This window comes from Dipodomys ordii, unplaced genomic scaffold (assembly GCF_000151885.1).
Source record: "Dipodomys ordii isolate 6190 unplaced genomic scaffold, Dord_2.0 Scaffold131, whole genome shotgun sequence".
NCBI classification, from domain to species: domain Eukaryota; kingdom Metazoa; phylum Chordata; class Mammalia; order Rodentia; family Heteromyidae; genus Dipodomys; species Dipodomys ordii.
This window is the reverse complement of record NW_012267347.1, coordinates 4145621-4167161: the sequence shown is the minus strand read 5'-3', so window position 1 is coordinate 4167161 and position 21541 is coordinate 4145621. Positions and strand designations below refer to the sequence as shown.

At 49.2% G+C, this 21541-nt stretch overlaps 2 protein-coding genes across 4 annotated transcripts in view; one reads left to right on the top strand and one right to left on the bottom strand.

Moving 5' to 3' along the window:
• Positions 1 to 1095, top strand: part of Prcc (papillary renal cell carcinoma (translocation-associated)) — a 33962-nt gene extending 32867 nt beyond the window's left edge. The window contains exon 7 of the mRNA XM_013030674.1: positions 655 to 1095. Within this exon, the coding sequence (XP_012886128.1) occupies positions 655 to 741 (87 nt within the window). The 3' untranslated portion in view covers positions 742 to 1095. The remainder of the gene's footprint in view (positions 1 to 654) is intronic.
• Positions 1096 to 7097: 6002 nt separating this feature from the next.
• Sh2d2a (SH2 domain containing 2A) lies at positions 7098 to 15024 on the bottom strand. 3 transcript variants are annotated; one of them, XM_013030677.1, is made up of 9 exons: positions 14910 to 15024; positions 14193 to 14350; positions 13256 to 13431; positions 12123 to 12212; positions 11779 to 11947; positions 10303 to 10452; positions 9815 to 10093; positions 7970 to 8137; positions 7098 to 7564 (listed from the first exon to the last, which is right to left on the bottom strand). In XM_013030677.1, exons 1-8 carry the CDS (start codon positions 14941 to 14943, stop codon positions 7994 to 7996), a joined length of 1200 nt encoding a protein of 399 aa, XP_012886131.1. In that variant the 5' UTR covers positions 14944 to 15024; the 3' UTR covers positions 7098 to 7564; positions 7970 to 7993. The 3 variants fall into 3 exon arrangements, with proteins under 3 accessions (XP_012886131.1, XP_012886129.1, XP_012886132.1); XM_013030675.1 differs by having other exon boundaries at positions 7098 to 8137; XM_013030678.1 differs by having other exon boundaries at positions 7098 to 8137; positions 14193 to 14319; positions 14910 to 14980.
• Between the last annotated feature and the right edge of the window lie 6517 nt (positions 15025 to 21541).

The window sequence follows — 21541 nt, the reverse complement described above, 5'->3', positions numbered from 1 at the left end:
CCAGAGTTCAAGCCCCACAACTGACCAAAAAAAAAAAAAAAGAAAATGTTAGAAGAAAATATGGCTTAGCTGGGCGCCAGTGGCTCACGCCTGTAATCCTAGCTACTTAGGAAGCTGAGATCTGAGGATCACGGTTCAAAGCCAGCCCAGGCAGGAGAGACCGTGAGACTCCTATCTCCAATAAAACCACCAGAAAACCAGAAGTGGCGCTGTAGCTCAAGTGGTAGAACGCTCACCTTGGGCTGAAGAGCTGAGGGACAGCGCCCAGGCCCAGAGTTCAAGCCCCACAACCGCCCAAAAAGAAAAGAAAAGAAAAGAAAATATGGCTTAATGCTAGAGTACTTGCCTAGCATGCATGAAGCTCTAGGTTTGATTCCTCAGTACCATATAAACAGAAAGGATGGAAGTGGCACTGTGTGTGGCTCAAGTGATAGAGTGCTAGCCTTGAGCAAAAGAAGCTTAGGAACAGTGCCTAGACCTGAGTTCAAACCCCAGGACTGGCAAAAAAAAAAAAGTCTTTCAAAATTCTAGTTAAGGATTGGGGCTGTAGCTCAATTGTAGACTGGGTGCTTAACATGAATAAGATCCTGGGTTCCATCCCAATATAAACCAACCCTATGTGATTTCCCCACCCTCTCCCCTCCCCCTCCACAGGCTAAGGAGAGGGAGCTGGAACTGAAGAACACCTGGTCAGAGAACAAGCTCAGCCGCCGTCAGACCCAAGCCAAATATGGATTTTAGGGCTCTGGAACTGATCTCCCAAGATCTTCTGCCAGCACAGTTGGCCAGGCCTCCAGCTTCACCTCTGGGACCCCAGCTGCTCTAAGCCCAGGACCTCTTTCCCTGTGGACCCAGCCCTTGCCTCTGCAAGAAGGAACATATTTGATAGATTTTTCTTAACCAGTTAGAAATTCAGCTCCTTTCTGTGTCGGAGCTTGCAAAGACTTGAGTGATGCCTCTGAAGGGCTCTTGAGTTCTTGGATGGGAGTTTTGCTCTCTGGCGGGTATGATAAAATGTTGAACTCTCCCCAACTTTTTTTTTTTTTTAACCAGGGATGTTTGTTGAAATAAAACATTGTCTGACAGATGCTGCCTGCCCTGTGCTAGATCTCAGTGTTTAGTATGTGTGAAGTTCCCTTCATTTGACTGTTTGGCTTTTTCTTCTCTGTCCACCATTTCAACTGGACCTATGGCCATTGAAGATCCCAGTTGTATGCATGGTTTTGTCTAGGGCAGTATGATTCCTTTCCTTCCCTTTTCCTTTCCCTTCCTTATATGCCAGTCCTAGGGCTGAACTAGGGCTGAACTCAGGGTCTGGGCACTGTCTCTAAGCTTTTTCACTTAAGGCTAGCTAGCACTCTACCATTTAATCCACAGCTCTGCTTCTAGCTTTTTGTGATTAATTGGAAATAAGAGTGTCAGCCGGGCACTGATGACTCACATCCTAGCTAGTACTTGGGAGGCTGTGATCTGAGGATCGAGGTTCAAAGCCATCCTGGACAGGAAAGTTTGTGACCTTTAACTCCAATTAACCACCAGAAAACTGGAAGTGGAGCTGTGACTCAAAATAGTAGAGTCCTAGCCTTGAGCAGAAAAGCTCAGGGACAGTGTCCAGGCAGAGTTCAAGCCCCACAACCTAGAATACCTGACTCTCTTCTCTGCCCCCTCTCCTCTCCTGTGCTCTTCTCCCTTCCCCTCTCTTCCTTCTTCTCCCCCTCTCTCTTTCCCCCTTCCTCCCCTTTTCTCTCCCCTCCCTTCCTCTCCCTTCCGCTCCCCTCCTGTTGTACAAAGGGGTTTCATTTAGCAAGATAATTTTCAGAGGGGCCTGTGATCACAAATATGGGGGTGAGGGATGTTAGGAGTTTGCTTCTATGGCATAAAAGCCTTATTAAACATAAAATAACATCCAGTGGGAAGTAGAGCAGCACAAATACCTGTGCCCCAAATATCTGTCAGAAGGTGAACCTAGTTTATATTGAGGTCATTGGCCTTGGCTGGTTTGAAGCTCAGCATAGAACTTGGGAGCTAAACAGATTTTCCTAGACTCCTAGATTTTGTTGGGAAGGGGAGGTGTTGGTGTCTGCAGATTCCAATTAATTGGAAGAATAATATGATGCTTAGAGGGACGGGGCAGAAGGCATGATTCCTCACCGAGGGCATTGTTTGAGTAAGGTTGGTCACTAGGTGTGCAAACATGTAGGAGGGCTTAGCCACTATTGTTACCTGTAGGAAAAAGGGTTGAAGGAACTTTTGCCTAAGAGCCCTGAGATGCAGGTGGTGCCAGATGCGTGTGTCCACTGCTGCAGGGAACAGAAGAGAATTAATGTCAAGCAATCCTGGTAACAGGTGAGGCCAAGGCCACAGGCAGTTTGAAGATGTATGGGGAGAACTTGGGAATAAGAAGGATGAGGCAGAGTGAAGCATCCCACCATGCTGCTTCAGGTTGTGTGCTGGGTAAGTTATGGAGTCTGTTTCTCATTAAGTACATTGGAGGGTTTCATCACTTACAGGAAAACCACCCGCTTATCTGAAATCTGACCTACTTTGTGTTGGAGCCAGACAGGGCTCCTGCATCCCTTGGGGACACTCAGGCTAGGCTGTGGATGTCCAAATCTGAGTATCCAGCCAGCCTTTAGTAAGGGGCATCAGCTCTGGCCACATTCCCACTGTCCCCCCAGGCCAGGGCTGAAAGCTGAGGTCTGCCCCTACAGGGTGTCTTAGATGGCAGGATGGTTCAGCAGGACCCAGAAGACTCATGATCCCCATGAGCCAAGTGCTGGCTTCCTTAGGTCCAGTGTGAGGTAGGTGCAGCCCTTCCCATGTGAGCTCCCACCCTCCCTGTAGTTCTCATTTAGAAGTTTTCTTTTTAGGAGCACTGTGATCAGGAAGGGTAAGATGGGTAGAATTGGAATAAATATCTCTGAATCCTCTTGCATGCCACCTTCAGTTCTCAAGTAGTCTTAGGCCACATTTTTATTTTATTTATTTATTTATTTTTGGGTCCAGTTGTGGGGCCTGAACTCTGGGCCTGGGTGCTGTCCCTTAGCTCTTCAGCTCAAGGCTAGTGCTCTACCACTTGAACCACAGTGCCACTTCCAGCTTTTTTCTTTTTGCTTATGTGGTGCTGAGGAATCGAACCCAGGGCCTCAAGCATGCAAGGCAAGTGATCTACCACTGAGCCACCTTCCCAGCCCATTAGGCCTCGCTTTTATAAGGAATCACTTTTTAGTCTTATCAGAGATAACATTTTGGGACTGGGAATGTGACTTAGTGGTAGAGTGCTTGCCTAGCATGTATGAAGCCCTAGGTTTGATTCCTCATTACCACCAACACAGAAAAGGCCAGAAGTGGTGCTGTGTCTCAAGTGGTAGAGCACTAGCCTTGAGCAAAAGAAGCTCAGGCACAGCCCAGGCCCAGAGTTCAAGACCCATAACCGCCCTCCCCGCTAAAAAAAAATACTTGTCTAAAACTGGCATGGTAGCAGTCATCATTATAAACCAAACCAAGTGGGAAAGTGTCATAATGAGAGAGTTTCATGTCTTCCCAATGGCACGGCCCCTGGGGAAGGTTCAGCCATCTTGTCACCCAACTGTGGTGCTGGACTTGCTGCCCAAGAAGCCTCAGTCTGCTGGGTGTTGGTGACAGAACACCTGTAATTGTAGTTAGTCAGAAGATCACGGCTTGAAGCCAGCCCGGACAGACAAATCCATAATACTCTGCTGGGACTGGAGGTGTTGGTGCCGCTCAAGTGCCAGCCTTGAGTAGAAAGAGGTAAGGGAGAGCGCCCAGACTCTATTCAAGCCCAGTATCAGCACGTGTGTGCACACACAATCTATTGAGGGGCAAGCCTAGGCTCTGGCTGGGGAACAGTGGCGAGGATGCTGGAATGCTCTAGTTGTTTGCTGTTTATCTTTCCTTTCTATCCACCCATGGTCAGCTTGTTTTCAGGGGTAGTCTAAGGTTGACAACTGGCAGAATAAGGACAGATGAGGTTTGGGAGTTACAGCTTTCCACTCCCCGCCCCTCCCCCACCCCAGACACTAATCTCAGGTGACTTTTAGGGTACTAGGGTCTGAACTTAGGTCCTTACACTTGCTAGGTAGGTACTCTGAAGTCCCCCTCTCTCTGTCTCTGTTTCTGTCTCTGATTCTATCTCTATCTTTGTCTCTGTCTCTCTCTTTATCAGTCATGGGGCCTGAACTCTGGGCCTGGGTGCTGTCCCTCAGCTCTTCAGCTCAAGATTAGTGCTCTACCACTTGAGCCACAGCACCACTTGCAGCTTTTTCTGCTTATGTGGTGCTGAGGAATGGAACGCAGGGACTCAAGCATGCAAGGCAAGCGCTCTACCACTGAGCCACCTCCCCAACCCCTCCTTATCTCTTTTGAGTAGCTAGCTTTATAGGTGTGGGCCATCATGTGCAGTCTGCAGGTGGCCTTGGGACTGTCTCCTATTAGCTGGAGAAGCCAATGGAATGAAAAGGGCAGGAGTAGGAAAAAGATGTGGAGAGCCATAATGCCCAAGGAGCCAAGCCTGGGGGAAGAGCTAGACTGAGAGTGGTAGGAGCAATGCTTGCAGCTCATGGCAAAGCCTTCCATTTTGAGGGGATGTAGTCTGGGGTGAGAGACCATCCTGCAGACTAGACTGAGCCAGAGAGGCACTGCTTGAGGAGGGAGGAAGGATGAGGGAGGTTGACCATGGGAAGACTGAGTCAGCTGAGAATACTTTCTCCAGGCATGAGGAATCTGTCTTCAGAGGAGGGAAAGTCTTAATATAATTGCCCAGCTCCATTCTGCTCAAGTTACTCAACCACTCCATCCTAAAGTTTCACTGCAGCCCCAGGCCTCAGCTTGGTAGTGAAGTCAGGGTTGGGTGGATTCCTTCTAGTTGTTGTTTGCCACCTTGATTTTTTCCCTCCCTCCCCCTTTCAGTGCTAGAGATAGAACCTTGGTCCTATTCATCCTAGGCCAACACTACCACTGAACTATACCACAACTTACTGCCTTGGACTTCAGGCAGGCCTGGGACCTTATACTTTGGTCTACCAGGAATCTCTTGCTATCAAAACACTGGATTGGGATCACAGCACCTGGGCCCTGGCCCTGACTGCTTCCAGCTATCCTCCCTAGATCTGTTTCCTCTTTAGATAAACAAAAAATTAGTTATGAAGCTGGGCACTGGTGGCTCATGCCTGTAATCCGAGTTACTCAGGAAGCTGAGATCTGAGAATTGCAGTTAGAAACCAGCCCAGGCAGGAAAGTCTGTGACACTCTGATCTCCAATTAACCACTCCCAAGCTGAAAGGAAAGCTGTGGCACCAAGTGGTAGAGTGTTAGCCTTGAGCAAAATTACAGGGACACAGCCCTGAGTTCAAACCCCATGACCCCCCCTTCCCCCCCCACTTCCTGGAAAAAAACTGGTTCTGATGGGTATCCGAAGTTCCTTTTGGCCCCAGCAGGCCTGTAGTTAGGATAGTCTGTTAAGGAAACTAGTATGCAAATAAAATATGAGCTCTGATTTATAAAGAATGTGGGGACCCGAGCACAGAAAAGGGCTGCTAAAGGCTACAGCACACTGCCAATATGGTAATCCAGGTCCCGTGATCACGTTCCCTGAATCCTGTCACCTCATAGAAAAAAAGGATGGTATAGAGTCCTAGACCCCACCCTGCCCTGTAGTAAAAACATCTCAAGCCAGGCACTGGTGGCTCACACCTATAATCCTAGCTACTCAGGAGGCTGAGATCTGAGGATCACAGTTCAAAGCCAGCCCAGGCAGGAAAGTCCGTGAGACTGATCTCCAAATTAACCACCAGAAAACCAGAAGTGGTGCTGTAGCTCAAGTGGTACAGTGTTAGCCTTGAGCTGAAGATCTCAGGGACAGCGCCCAGGCCGAGTTCAAGCCCCACAACTAAAAGAAAAAAAGGAAAATATCTCTGCCCCTCTCCATACCTGGCCAGTCTGTTTTATCTGGAAGTCTGGAGGAGTCCTTTGGTTTCTCACCTGATCCCATCCCTTGCTATATAACAAACCACAGTGTATCCTTCCACCACCACAAGGAGTCCACCTTGAAAAAACTCCAGAGTCTCATCTTGAGACTTCATTATGCTTTTAGCTTTCCTGACTCAGCAGAGCCATCTGCTCCTTGCTGCCATCCTCTCCTCTTGCTCAGGAGGGGTTTAGACCTATAGACAAAGGAAGTATAACCCCATGTCTGTTGATTCAGCATCGTATTTCTCCTTAAGCTGATCAGCATTGGAGTGGAAAGGAGGGGAATGGCTAGTCATTGGAGCTGGCACAGCCACAGGGCCCGGCTGGAGGTGGTGTGATAATGGCAATGCCCAGGCCTCCAGAAGGCAGTTGGAGGCAAGAATCTGCCAGACGGACCCTGTGCTTCAGGTAGAGAGCATCTTGTGGAAGCAGACAGACAGGCATGGATTGCCTTAACTAAACTGTTGCATGAATGACTTTACCCAAGCCTTTCCCTGCCAGCTCTGCTCTGAGCCTGGAAGACCAGACCTCCAAAGACTCCAGTCTGAGGCAAGACTCAGGGCAGATTCCTCCAGTGGTTGAAACCCAAGTCGGGCAGGACACTGGTCCTGAATGGGTCTGGGTAGAGAAGAAACAGAACAAGAGGAGCAGGGGACCGAATGAGGTCCTAAGTGAGCAAAGGACCTAAAAGTCCAAGAGGGTAGGAAGATGAGGTCCCATGCTCAAAGGCACTTTCTTCCTCCCCGGTCTTGTGCTGGACAGAGAGGGTGGAGAGGAGGTGAAGGAGAGGAGGTGAAGGGGCTGCCCCTGAACCATTTGCCCCTTGTGTCTCTTTTCAGGTACATCCAAGTGATGCAGCCACTTCTCTGCCTTGACTGTCCACTCAGCCCACCCCAGTTAGAAACGGAATGCTTTCAAACAGGGCCCTTGGTATCTCTTGGTATTGTCTTGGTATCTCTCAGCCCTAGGCTAACACATGCATAACCCTCGATCAGGTGTCTTCCAGCCCCCAGAATCCCCTGTTCTCACCCCTTTGAACCTCTGTTCTCACCCCTCTGAACCTCTGAACCACAGTGTCAGAGGAAGTCAGAGAGAAACAGTCAGACAAAAGGAGCCTCAATGACCTGGATCCCTGTGGAGGGGAGGTTGTTGGTGATGATTTATTAGCCAGACAATCAACAAAACAAGTTCTAACATCTGTTCTCACCAAACCATTCCTCAGACAACAGCAGCATTGGACCAGGGCCCAGACTCAGAATCAGAAGGCCAAGGAAATTAGACTCCAGGAGGAGAAACCAGGGCGGTGAGAGCCAGCAGGGCCCTCTAGCATAATTCTTACCATCTCAGAGGATCAGCAAGCACCTAACCCTTTGATTCCTGGGGATTCTCAGGAGGGAGCATGTGTTATTAAGATGAGGCAGACTGCACGTTTGTTTTTCCAGCCTTCAGGCTTCTTGGTGGAAGCCAGACCTTTCAATATTCAGGGCTACACTAGTATCCAAAGGAGAGGAGCTAGCACCCAGGCCCCATGTGGAAAGCAGCCAGGCTTTCTATCTGAGGAAATCTCTGTCACATCCTGTGGAGAAGAGTTAGAGCATATGCAGTAAGTCTTTGACCTTGGCTAAGTCACTATCCCTCTCTGGTTTTATTATCTGCACAGAGAGGGAATTGACCTTGATCAGCAAGAGCAAATGAACTAGTGCTCCTTCTCACTTCTACATCCACAGCAGACATCACTAATCAATCATGATGCTCTTTTCTGCTGAGTTCAGATGTGACCTTAACATCCTTTCCAATGCAACCCTCTAGGCAGCCACAACCAATGGATTAGAGTTGGCATGCAAGATGACATCTCTTTGCCATTCTTGCAATTGATGAGGGCTGAGGTCCTTCCCAGCTTTGATCACCTGTGCTTGTTTCATCCACAGAAGGGCACCTAGGTCTGTGGACCTGATGTTTCAAGCTCAGACTTTCCACTTACTGAAGAAGGAGGTCCAAGGGAGAGTCACATCTGTCCTCTGTCCTGCAGCATCTGTCTAGAAAGACTGTGGGGAAGGGTGTGCCTATATGGGAGTGGGGGCTGCTGGGGCAAGAGAGGGCTTTGTCCAGAAACAGAGTTCTCAGAATGCAGCTGTGGGCCACCTGGATTCTGCAGAGAGAAGAACAGTCCTAGGTCACACTCCTACTCTCTTAGACCCATCTGCCATCTCAAGAGAGAAGAGAAAGCATAAGCATAAGAGGGAGCATAAAACCCTTGAGAAAGGGTTGAATGAGAATTCATTCAATGACTATTTCCTAAGTTCTTGTCTATGTGTGCTTTGAAAACAGTTGAGTAAGTCTCAGTTCTGCCCTAACAAACTCATGCTAGGGAAATGGGGAGCTGGAAGGAGATGGGAAAAATGGGTGCCTCAGGTGATCAGCAAGCAGTAAAACAGGTGTCTGTAAGCAGATCAGGTCAGGTGGGGGAAGTTCTTCCAGAGGAGAAAGGCAAACATGTCTGAAAGGATGATTAGAAGGTTGCAGGGCAGCAGGAGGATGAGCCTTCAAGAAGTGGCAAGAAGCAGAGAGATTGATGGGTGCAAGCCCAGGAGGCTTGAAGCCACTTGGTGAGTTTGGAAAAATGTGAATAGTTTCTGTAGTGGAGGTAGCATCCTCCTTCACCAAAATGTGGAGGGCCTAAGTGATCAGGCAGCTTTTCAGAAAGGCCATTCTAGTTTTTTTGGGGCAGAGTGGACCAGACTGATGCTAAGAGGCTCTGCCAGCCAATAGGGGCTCACATAGCCCTAGTTACTCGGAGGCTGATATCTGAAGATTGACGTTTGAAATCAGCCCGGGGAGAAAAGCCTATGAGACTCTATCTCTAACTAGCCAGTAAAAAATACAGAAACAGAGCTGTGGCTCAAGTGGTGAAGTGCCATCTTTGAGTGACAAAGCCAAGCAAGGACTCAAGGATCTGAGTTCAAGCCCCAGTGCCTAACCTCCCCCCCCCCCCACATACAAATGAAGTTCTTGGAAAAGTCCTGAGGGAGGCTGGATCTTGTGGGAGTGAGGAATTTAGGAAGAGATCCAGCAGAAGTTAGAGATGTCTGGGGAGTGAGAGGGATGAGGGGAGAGATGTTGAAGAAGCCCTATGATTTGAGCTTGGCTACCTGGGTGCCTTAGAGGGAGAAGTTTAGGTGAGCAAGGGTGAGTGTGGTGTTGACTGTGTGGGGTGTAAGTGGATGTAGGACCCTGGAGGAGCTGTCTAGCCTGGAGAGGTTTGGATGGAGATGTGGACTGGGGGGACCCTGGAGTCTCAGCAGGTAGATAAAGTGGGGCAGGGCCTGGGGGTGGGGGTTGAGAGGCAGAGAGAGGGTGTGGTAAGTGAATATAACACCTTTCATGACAATACCACACCCTAAACGTGTATCTAAACATGGCCATTTAGGGGATAAGAGAGAGATAAGTGTGCAGAAGGAGATAGGAGTGTGGGTGACCTGGTCCTCACCCCATCTGAGGTAACACACAGAAGCCCAAGTACTTTTCTTCTCTAGGATGGCAGGGCCAAGGTGGAGGGAGCTAGAGGCCCACATGGAGACTCCCACTCTGGTCTCCATTTTCTCTGAGAAGCTAGTGTGGGAGAGGGGTGAGGAGGAGGCCTGGATCCAGGGAGAGGAGAGGGCTCAATCTCTGGATCTGGAGAAAAGTTGCTGGCATCCCTTCCAGATCACCTCAGACTCTAACCTTCATCTTCACCTAGCATCCTATCTGCACATTTCTCTGCCCACCCCGCTGTAGCTTTCAGGAAGTCCTTCTTGACTCACCTTTCCCTGAACCCCTATGTTACCTGGATGCCTGGGACAGGCCTGGACTGGCACTTCCGGAGAACAGGGTGCTTGATGGACACAGTCTCAGGTGGTCCTTCCACCTCAGCATAGATGTTGCTGGGGGCTTCTCCAGGGCTTCCCCGCCCCATGGCATAGAAAGCTATGGGTTCATCAGGCTCATGGTAAATAGGGTTGGTGGGCTTAGGGGGTAAGGCTGGGTAGGGTCGCGGCTTGGGGCTTGCATAGACTTCGGGGGGCAGCTGAGGTTTGGCAGGAATGGGAGGCTTGGGTCTGGGTGGCTGGAAAGGTTAGATGGGAAGGAAAGAAGAATGTCAGTGAGAGCAATGGAGCCAAGGCCAAAGCCTACCCCTCCATCACCTAGGCCTCGCCTCTGCCTTGCTGGCATCACTCCTCCCTTGCTGGATTCTCCCCACTTTTTTTGTAGCTATCCCCCTTCCACTCCTCAGTCCCGGTTCCCTCCCTCAAGTCCTCTAGTTCAACACAGTACCTCCTTTGGCTCCAGGCTTCCTGTTTTGTGCTCTAAGGCGGGGACCTGCTCCTGTTTGATGAGTGGGTTGTGCTTGGGAATGGGGTCCTGGCTTTTGCTTCCAGAATTTGATTCTTCATTCCTTAGGGAAAGTCCAGCCGGGTCAGGAGTCTGCTTAGGAAAGAGGAGGCCTGAGAGATGGGGTGTAGGGGTTGAGGGGGGCAGGTGGCTTCCTGAAGACAAAGCAATTTGGTCCAAGAGGATGGGAAAGAGCAAAGTGAAGACATAGATTTGGCCTGGACTGGGTTCTCTGAGTGAGGAAAAGGTGATGGAGAAGGCAAGGAGGCCAGAGGATAAAGGAGAGAGCAAACTCTGGTCACAGGCGATCTTTAGTGTTGAATTTAATTTCATCTAGAACGCGGTGACCAGACTAGTCTCTCATTTGTGTCTACGGTTGTTTAAAACAACAACAACAACAATAAAAACAACAAGGTTTTAAAAGTCTTTAACTTCAAAAAGATCACAATAGGGATTGTTTATTTTTATAGGCTGGTTTTGAACTTCAGTCCTTAGACCTCAGCCTCCTGAGTAGCTAGGTTTACGGATGAGCCATAGGTGTCTGCTCTTCATGTTGCAAACTACTCTATCACTCCCCATCACTGTTTTCTCTTAGAACCCTCCTTATTATTATTATTATTATATACTACACATTATTGGTTTGTTGTCTGTATTACTTTATGTCTGCCTCCTATTAGAATGAAAACCTCATGAAGGTTGGAATATTTTGGGTAATCTTGTTCACTGTTACTTTCTCACTTGTAAGAACCATGCAAAGTAGCCCTTCAGAGAACTACCTAAATTTAGCCAGGCACTGGTGGCTCACACCTGTCATCCTAGCTACTCAGGAGACTGAGATCTGAGGATTCTGGTTCAAAGCCAGCTTGTGTAAACAAATCCAAGAGACTCTTTTCTCCAGGGAACCAGCAAAGAAATCAGAAGTGGAGGTATGCTCAAGTGGAAGAGTGCCAGCCTTGAGTGAAAAATTCAAGCAACGCATGAGACCCTAAATTTAAGCCCTCAGTATAGGCACAAAACAAAGAAACCTTCTTGAACTTGTTCATGGAAGCCCTCCCTGACAAGGCTTCTTGCTAGGATAAATCGCACTCTGTTCCCTTGGCATCATATTGTCCATTACTTGATTGTCCTAGTTATTGCAAAGGTCCATAGGTCCCAAGGCCTGGGTCCCAGTCGTTCTGGGTCTCAGGTGCTCAGTAAATAGTGCCTACTTTTGAAATATGACTGTGTGTCAGGCCTCTTCCTGGCCTGCAGGCTATGAGTTTGGGCTGAGTTCCTCCTCCAACACTACCTTTCTGGAAAAGTAGTGGGCATGGGAGATGTCACTGGGTCATCTTGGGCATATGCTCCAAGCAGGGGTCTGAGTGGGCCTCAGAACCTGAGGTTTTAGGTCAGGGTGGGTGGGGGGGGGCGTGGGTGTACCTGGCGAGCGAGGGGCTGGGTAAGTGTCTCCCCATAGGGGATGAGCGGGCGCGTTGTATAGTGAAGCAACAGGTCCTGCAGCCGCGCATGGGCACTGTCCTCGCCCAGCACCACGTGGCGCCCATCCCGGAGCTGGGCCAGCAGAAAGTGGCGGCAACAAGTCTGGCTCCTAAAGGGCACCATTTGGGATCAGATACTTATCCCTTCTCCCAGGCCAAGGCCAGCAGTTCAAGGCACGACCCTACCTACCCCGTGCCAGGGTCTCCCAAGCTGCAGAGACTTCCCCACTCCTCCTGGGAGCCCCGCCCCTCCAGCAGCCAGAAGCCACACCCCTCGGCCCTCACCTGTAGGTCAGCACGAAGGTCACAGCACTCTCGCTGAACCGCACCAAGTAGCATCCTTGAGGCTGGGACTCCAGCAGCCTCTCCGCCTCCCTGTTGGTGATGGAGAGAAATGGTGGGATCCTGCTCTGGCTCTTCTAGCCTCCTGCTTCTGCCTTCCTGGCCCTCATTAGGCGTCCCCACCTCCAAGCGGACACGCAGACGGCTACTTGGAGATGGAGAGAGTAGTGTTGCTTTCCCACTTCTAGGCCTAGATGTGGACAGGAGCTGGAAGTCCCACTTGGCACACCTCCAGGCCTGCATCTTTGTGCAACCTCATCCTGGCTGGACAGCCTGGAGAGATTGTGCCTACAGCCACAGGCTTCTAGATTTATTTATTTATTTTTTGGTCGATCGTGGGGCTTGAACTCTGGGCCTGAGCACTATCCCTCAGCTCTTCAGCTCTACCACTTGAGCTACAGCGCCACTTCCAGTTTTCTGGTGGTTTATTGGAGATCAGAGTTTCACGGACTTTCCTGCCCGGGCTGGCTTTGAGCCACGATCCTCAGATCTCAGCCTCCTGAGTAGCTAGGATTAAGGGTGTGAGTCACCGGCACCCGGCAGGCTTCTAGATTTCTGAAGTCACAAATAAACTGAGAGCTGAGGAAGGAGATGAGAGGTAGGGCTGAGAAATGGAGGAGGAGGGAGGATGGGAAAGGATGAAGTAAAAGAGAAGTGGGCTGGAGAGAGATGGAAGAAGATGCTGCTGGTGGTGGCTCATTCATGTAATCCCAGCTACTCAGGAGGCTGAGATCTGAGGATGTCAGATCCAGCCAGGGCAGGAAAGTCCATGAGACTCTGGTTTCCAATTACTAACCAAAAAGCTGTAAGTATACACACATCCACACCCACAAACTGGAGTTAGACAAGGAGAGAAAGAGAGGCAGAGCCTAAGCTCTAGAGGCCTGAGGCAGTAGGGTAAGGGAGCTTAGAGAGGGACACTGAGGCACAGATAGAGCTGAGGTGGACCCTTGCTGGTGCTCTCTTCTGACAGGCCTGGGGAACTGGAGTGCTAGTGGAGACAGATTCCTGCCTGGCTGCAGACCTGTGCCACCTGCTCCTGCATTCTGTGGCCTGTATCCTCCTCTGTGGCTCACCTCCGAGTGATGAAGCCATGGAACCAGGCTGGAGCTGCCCCGTGCTGCAGGAACCCGGGGGCCTGGGTCTGTTGGAACCAAGCTCGGGTCTCCGCCTGCAGAGACCAGCTGCTTTCTGCCCCATGTACTTCTTCAGGCTTCCCAGCATCCCCTAGGATGGACGCAGCCCCTGGGGCCTGGGCAGAGGAGAGAGAGGTCAAGGTGGTAGAAGCAGCCATCATCAGTGGGCTTCTTCTGACTGAGCCAGCTGCTACTTTCTTACCCCCATGGCTAACCCCTGGGCCTATTTTAGGGTAGAATGACCCAGAAAAGTCTTTTCAAAGTCACTAACTTAAATCTCTTCTTCAGCTCCAGCTGGTTGTTTTCCAGAGACTCTCCTCTCACCGTTCTCTGGGCCATGAGGGCCTTTAAGGCAGGAGCAATGAGCTGCTAAGTGGAAGAGGTTGGGCTGGGGGAGAAGGGGGGAATGGGGAGGTGACAAGGATCAAGGATTTCCAGATGTGCAGAAAGTCATTCCCTAGCAAGAGGGAGGCGAGGCAAGAATGGAGCAGGAAGCCACCCACAGACCACATGACAAAGGCTTCCCTTGTGGCAGGTTGTCCGAACTGGTTATAGGGAAGGTTCTGGATACTTAGGTGGGTGACCGGCTGAGATGAGGCCTGGAATACACTGGATAGACAGCGGCATTGACATACATGGGCACCCTTCTGGGACTCAGTACACTGGGCCCTGCTCACCTAGGGATTCAGCTTCAGCTCCCTGGATCACAGTAGGCATCCTAGCAGGGGGAGGAGACACTGCCATCTCTCCCCTCCTCGGTGTCATGAACACCCCTGCTTTCTGTTTTTGTGACCTGGGTCCCTGTGCGCATCCTTACCCATGGGAGGCTTGGGAGTGCAAGAGGGAGCTGTACTCCGCCCTTCATATTTCTACTTACCTCAGTGTGGACAGTGGGGGTCCTGGGACTGCGCTGAGCCTCTTTGGCTGGGGTGTGCTGTCTGGGCTCAGGGGGTGAGCTCAGGCCCTGGCAGCTTCTGTGTGTCAAACCCATGGGCTGGAAGATGCTGAAAGTTGAGGAGGGGGCTTCATGACTTCCTGTTAGCATAAAGAGGGTTACTGGAACCTCTTAGAAAGGCTCTCTCTCTCTCTCTCTCTCTACCTCTCCCCACCTCTAGGCTTAAAGTGGTACTGGTTTTCCTCTGGTGGGAAGAGGAGCAATCAGGACAACAGGAGAAAGGCAGGAGGGCTGAGGGGGAGGGTTTCTCAGGATGGAGGAATAAGAACCTAAAGCATCCCAGAGGGTTGACACCACCAGAGGAGTTATCAGGAGACAGAGTGCCAGCAAGGAGAGCCTTGGAATTAGGCTGCCCACCGCACCTCCTTCCCCCCCCCCAAAAAAAAAAAGACTCGGCCACAGTGAGGCAGAGGTCTTCAGGCCAGGCCTCTCTCCTGACTTGGGAGCTTCTACCTACCAACAGCTCTCACCTTCTCATTACCTCTTCTTTCTAAGACTCTTTCTAAGACTCGGCACCTGGATGTCTTGCCAGTCAGCCTTGCCAGCTCTAGCTTAGAGTAGATTCCTCACCCCTGAAGTGGGTGGGATCTCAGGAAGAGATGTAGGGGGTCCCGCTCATATTCTGAGCTTCACGCTTACCTTGAAGGCTTATCTGGGCCAGGGGAAACTCCATGGGGCAGGCTAAGAAGGACCCCGGGGCAGGGTGTATGTGCTCTGGAAAGATTTACACACTCAGCAACTTGTCTCTCCTCCTACTCCGGCCCCCAGGGACAGGAAATGTCACTTCACCCACAACTTTACCTCCAGCAACAGACCCATGTCACAGAAAGCTGTAAAATCATTGTTCCACCTCCGGAAACCAGGCAGTTGAAGGTGATGGTAGTATGGTGGTGGTAGTGGTGTCACTTTGGTTAAATGTTGGAAAGTCCTTCCTGCTCTCAGACCTTTCTCCCTCCAGATTCTTCTACTTCTTCATCCCAGATAAGCTTTGTGAGTTACCCAGCGTTTCCCAAAGACCCCTACTTAGAATTATGCTTGGAGAAGACATGAAGAAGGAGGGTGTAGGGTGTCAACCGGAAGGATGTGGCTCCATGTGAGATGTGTGAGATGAGTTAAGAGAGAAGAGGGCCTGCCCTTCCTGCAAGCAGAGACTAGAGCTAGGTGGAGCTCTACCAGGCAATCTTGGAGGAAGGGAGAACTTTCTCCAAGTAAGTAGGTTAGTATCAGCATGAACAATGTTAGCAGTTATTGTTGATAATGGTAGTACTGGTGTCTTAAACTCCCAATACCCTCTGCCACATCAGAAGATCAGTTCTGAGGCAAATGGTGTATGTCTGGCATTCCAGCTATGACTGGGAGGCTACGATTGAGAGGATCATGGTTCCAGGACAGCCTGGGCAGAAAAGCCCAAGGGATTTCATCTCAACAGAAGAATTTGAGTATTGTGGTATATGCCTGTAACCTCAGCTTTGACAGGAAGTGTAAAATAGGTGGATCATGGTCCAGCAGCTCAGCAAAAAACAAAACCCTATCTCAAAATAGCAAAATAGGGCCAGAAATGTGCCTTTGCAATAAAGTACCTCCAGTACCAGTACCACCACTATCACCACTAAAAAAAAAAAAAAAATCCCATTTTCTCTCTCTGGGAAGGATAGTGGGTACATTTCCCTCATTTCCTAGAAGGGTAAACTAAAACAGAGGAGTCAAGTACCTTGTCCAGAGTCTTTCAGTGTCTCAAAATTTGATGGTAGTTAGATGCTGGTGGCTCATGATTGTGATCTTAACTACGCAGGAGGCTGAGGTCAGAGGACTGTGATTTAAAGTTTGTCTGGGGACAAAGTCCAGGAGACTCTAATCTCTAATTAACCTGCTAAAAGCCTGAAGTGGAGATGTGACTCAAATAGTACAGTGCCAGCCTTGACTGAAAAAGCTCAAGGAGGGTGCCCTGGCTTGAGCTCAAGCCCCAGGATTGGCACCAAAAGAAAAGAAAAGCAACAGCTAGGTACCTGTGGTAATGCCTATAATCCTAGCTACCCAAGGAGGCTGAGATCTAAGCTTTGAAGCCAGCCCAGGCAGAACAGTTCATGAGACTCTAATCTCCCAAAACTACCAAAACGCTGGAAATGAGGCTTTGGCTCAAGTGGTCCAGTGCTAGCTTTGAGCAAAAAAAGTGCCCAGACCCTGACCTCAGGTCCCAGGACCAGAAACAAGAGTGGGGGTGGGGGTTAGAGAAGAAGGAAGGAAGAAAGGCTTGATGATATCCACAGACTTAATTATTTTGTCTCACCTGTTCAGAGCTTCTGTGACAGCTGCTCTTGGGTGGGTATTGTGTGGCTCTAAGAGCTGAGCCTTATTTGCATACTTCCATAGTTCCATCTGCCAGGGTTTAGATTGGGTGAGACCAATGATGTCCCTAAGGCTCTTACTCTTGAGATTGTGCAAATATCCCCCTAGCCCTGGCCCTGCTGTATACTCTCTCTTTCCCAGAACTCCTTTTCCCCATTTTATCCTCTCTTTTTCTTTTCTTTTCTTTTTTTTTTGGTGCCATTACTAAGATTTGAACTAAAGACTGCTTTCACTTGACTTTTTCACTCAAGGATGATGCTTTACCATTTGAGCAATACCTCCATTCTAGCTTTTTGCTGGTTAATTGGAGATAAGAGTCTCACAGACTTTCCTACCCAGACTGGCTTCAAACCATGATGCTCAGCTCTCAGCCTCCTGAGTAGTTAGGATTACAGGTGTGAGCTACCAATGACTGGTTTAAACTGGGATTAAACTCAGAGCTTTGCTTGAACTTGTTAAGCAGTTATACTTTTCAGGTTAAGTCCTCAAACTTTTGCCTAGGGCTGGTGTCAGGCTTTCATTCTATTCTTTACCTCCTGAGAAGCTGGGACTACAGGTGTATAGCACCATACCTAGGCTTTTTCCCCTTCTCCAATGAAATGGGCTCTTGCTGACATTTTCCTGTAGGCCAAACTCAAACTGAAATCTTTCCAGTCTCCACTTCTCTAGTTACTGGGATTACAGGCATGAGCTGTTCCAGCTAATAGTATCTGTTGTTTGTTTTTGCCCATCTTGGGGCTTGAGCTCAGGGCCTGGGCACTGTCCTTGAGCTTCTTTTGCTCAAGGCTAGCACTCTACCCCTTGAGCCACAGCGCCACTTCTGGTTTTTTCTGTTAATGTGGTACTGAGGAATCGAACCCAGGAGTTCATCGCATGCTAGGCAAGCACTCTACCACTAAGCCACATTCCCAGCCTTAGTAGCTGTTCTTAAGGGTGTTCTTTGTCAGAGAGGACGTGACCTTGTTCCAGGACCCAAGAGCATGTGCTGCAGTTCATCAATGGGGCTGGCCAGACTCCACACACAACTTCTCTCCAGTGTAGTTTATTTTCAGCTCCACTGGACATGTAGGATCACATGGCCTAAGAGGCAGGGACGCTTGCATCATAGCCTGGAACTGCTGTGAAACTCACAGAACCAGCAGCCTTCTGCTTACCCCCAAAACTGAGTTCAAACAATATTCTCAAGTCCAGTATACCTTGCCTCCCAAATCCAGAAAAAACAAGTAAAGCTGTGCCTCTCTCTCAGTGCTAGGAAACACAATGTGCACCATTCTGTCCTTTATGGCAAGCTCTAGGCTGGGGCTTGTGGAAGCAGGTGATCAAGGGAACCAGAGATCTGTGCCCCACATAGCAAGCGGAGCACACCCAGTGGATCCCACAGGTGACATTCTGCATGGTTTCAGTCCTACCCTATGCATTTAGGGAACAGGACAACTGCATTTATTTGTACCGTATGTTGCACAATCAGTTATTGCTTGATAAATAGCTGTCTTGCCTTAGTTAGAGGTTATCTGGTACTGAGATACAGGTGAGAAAACTGAGGTCAAGATCAAGAGACTTAGCTACAGTCACACCATGAACCTGGGTCTTCCATCTTGGAGCTTCTGGGATATGGAGGCAGAAGGAGATCTAGCCATTATGCCTTCAGCATTTGCCATGAGTGAGCACTGTGCTACAGTGCAGAACAGTTATAGACTCACATACTTTAGCCCATGCTGGAGATGCCGTTATTATTCTATCCCAGAGACTCTGGGACTCAGGGAAGTTAAGCAACTTGGTCAAGGTCACACAGGCAGGAAGTGGGGGATTAGAACCAGGTGGTATGTGTTCAGATCTCAAACCCTGGCCAAAACAGCCCACAAGGGGTTGGGGACAACTACCTCCTATCTATGGGTGGTTCTGCTTAACTGCTTTCCCACAGAATGATTTCATGTTAAACATAGTAGAGAAGAGCAGAAGGAGAGAAGGACTTGAAAGGATTTAATGATTACTGCACTGGAATTTCCCTGGAAAGACCAGGCCAAAGCTTTAAGAAATCAGAGTCTAGGACATTTTCCTAACCCAAACAGTTCAACCCCTACCCTTTCAACCTAGAACAGACAACCATAGTACAACCGTAGTTTCTGCATGTGGTGCAGCAGGGCATGTTTTGGCACTATCATGAGCTCTCCTAACACCCCCACACCACTGAAAGCACCGGTGATGTTTTCGATTCCACATAATGCTTTTCTCTCATCAGCTCTAAGCCTCTGCAGAACCAAAGCCTAACTGTACTGTATCTGTTTAGTCAGCATAGATTCTATGCCCACACTGTAGGAAAGCATGCTGGGGGTAGGCATACAAAAGTATGGAGTTCACATCTGGGTAAAGCACTCATGCATACTATTTTTTCAGTGCTGTGTGTGTGTGTGTGTGTGTGTGTGTGTGTGTGTGTGTGTGTGTATGTGTTGGTCCTGGGGCTTGAACTCAGGGCTTGAGCGCAGTCCCTGGGCTGTTTGCTTAAGGATAGCACTCTACCACTTGAGCTCCACTTTTGGCCTTTTTGTATGGTTAATTGTAGACAGGAGTCTCTTAGATTTTTCCTTCCTGGGATGGCCTGGAACAGCACTCCTCAGATTCAGCCTTCTGAGTAGCTAGGATTAAAGACATGAGGTACCAGCTCCTAGCCTTTTTAATTGTTTTTATTTCTTCCTGAAAACTAGCAGGTAATAAGAATAAATAGTGTGGCTTATGCCTGTAATCCTAGCTACTCAGGAGCCATGGTAAGAACATACTGTGTCTGGTCAGTATGCCCTCTCCACTTTTCTCCTTTACCCTGCTGTGGATATTTTGCGGTCAGGCCAAATTTGCTGTTAGGGCCAATTACAATAAGGCAGGAAAGACCTGGTTGGGGTCAGCTCTGGTATGAGGATAGAGGTAGGGGTTCTGTAGCAGCAAAAGCAGTGCTCAGTGGCTGAGCTCACAGATGATGCCGAGGCTGGCAGTGCCCAAAGGGGACAGACAGGAATCACAAAGAGATCTAGGGATTCCAAGAATCTGTAGAGACGAGAAAGAGGTTCCTTAGGACCTGAGAGTGAGAGTCAAGAACTTCCTGAAGGAAATGGGGAAAGGAGACTAGCGGGGAAATGTCAAAGAGCCTGGTGATCTCCAGGGACCTTGGAGAAGCTAGGCAGCTCCAGGTATTTTGCCCTCACAATGTACTGAGGGTACCAAAGGAGCCAAAGCAATGGAGGATCAGGGTAGGAAGTGTTTTCAGGAATTCAAGATCTTACAGAAGACACTAAGGGCTGAACCTAGAGGGCTAGAGGGGAGGGAGGAAATAAAGGGTCCCACCTTCCTTCCTCTAGCATGTCCAAAGCATAGATTCTGTGTTAGAAAGGAATCATTGCAGTCTGAACTGCAAACTTGCTGGTGAAGACCCAGGGGCTGAGGTCTTCAGGTGTGGTCTGAACATCATCCTGACCACTTCCAGGAAGAGGCAGGCCAGAAGCCCTACAAGGTGTCTTGGGTCAGGCTGATGAGGTGTGTGATGGACTTTCTGTTTTACAGATGGGTTAACTGAGGATTGGAAAACAAATCACCAATAATTGCTTCAGCAAACTAGTGAGTATGCTTAACTAACATTCAGTTCAAGGTTGGATCTCAAGATGGATTATCTTTCCTCCTTTCCTCCACTCTCTGCTCTTAGCTAGTTTGTTATCATTGATTTGTCTAGCACCTATTGAAACCTATAATCTATGTATTTGTGGATGGTTTCTAGTGATACAAACATAAATGAGGCAGGAGGGAAGAGTGATAGAAAGGCAGCCGACCTATATACTTTAGGCTGACAGCAGCTAGAAGCATGGAAGTGGGGGAAGGATACAAGAAGGAGCAGTCCTTCTGTCTCAGAGGAGATATCAGGAGAGGAGACATGAGAATGGGCACCAGAAGAGGCTCCAGAGACAAATGGCAATGGTGGCTCATACCTGTAATCCTAGCTGGGATCTGAGAATTGTGGTTCAAAGCCAGCCTGGGCAGGAAAGTCTGTGAGTCTCTTATCTCCAATTAACCACCCCCCCATCCCCCAACAAAAAAAAAAAACAGAAGTGGAACTGTGGCTCAAGTAGTAGAACACTAATTCTGAGCAAAGAAGCTCAGGGATAGCCCTGAGTTCAAGTCTCAAGTATTAGTACAAGAAGAAGTCAGAAGTCAAGGTGTGGCTCAAGTAGTAGGGTGCCATCCTTGAGCAAAAAGGCTAGAGGACAGTGTCTAGGTCTTGAGTTCAAGCCCTAGTACTGGCATAGACTCAGCCACAGCCACACAGACACACATAGACACACAGATGCACACACACACGTGTGTGTGATAGTCCACATTCAGACTTGGAGGAGAAGTTGAGCAGACGGTGAGAGAAGGCAGGGAAAAGGAACACAAACCAAACTTGCTGTGTGTGAGAGATGAAGGGAGGGGAAACCGAGACTCAGAGATCTTGGATTCACCAAAGGTGGAGGCTGATCCCTGGGCACTGAGACCCTCCCTCATGTTCTGTGGCCCAGAAAACTCTGTTTAAGTAGAGCGATGACAGCTTTCCTTGGGGTAAAACCTGAGTTGCTGGGAATCTCTGGAAAATGTCTTTTTTCTCTCTCTGCCTGTTTTATGTCTCCCCAGCTGAGACATATCCATGGGGTTATAAAAACATGCTGCTACTCCTACATTTGAGAATATGGACTTTATCTCATGCCAGATTATAGACCAAAAATGCTCGGTTGTATATAAACCCTGAGCCAGGCTCCTCTCTCTCTCTCTCTCTCTCTCCCTCTCTCTCTCCTTCTTTCCTTCCCTCCCTCTCTTTCTCCCTCTTTCTCTCTCTGTCTTATGTGTATGTGTGGGTACTGGGACTTGAACTCAGGACCTCATACTCTCACTTGGCTTTTTATTTTGGT

Bases quoted from the DNA above. Each gene is read 5' to 3' on its own strand.
- Sh2d2a (XM_013030675.1), bottom strand. From the start codon at position 14,943: ATGGAGTTTCCCCTGGCCCAGATAAGCCTTCAAG. The intron at 12,213-13,255 runs GTGAGCCACAGA...CATCACCAACAG, and splicing joins CATGGCTTCATCACTCGGAG to GGAGGCGGAGAGGCTGCTGG. The intron at 11,948-12,122 runs GTGAGGGCCGAG...GGTGCCCTTTAG, and splicing joins ACCTTCGTGCTGACCTACAG to GAGCCAGACTTGTTGCCGCC.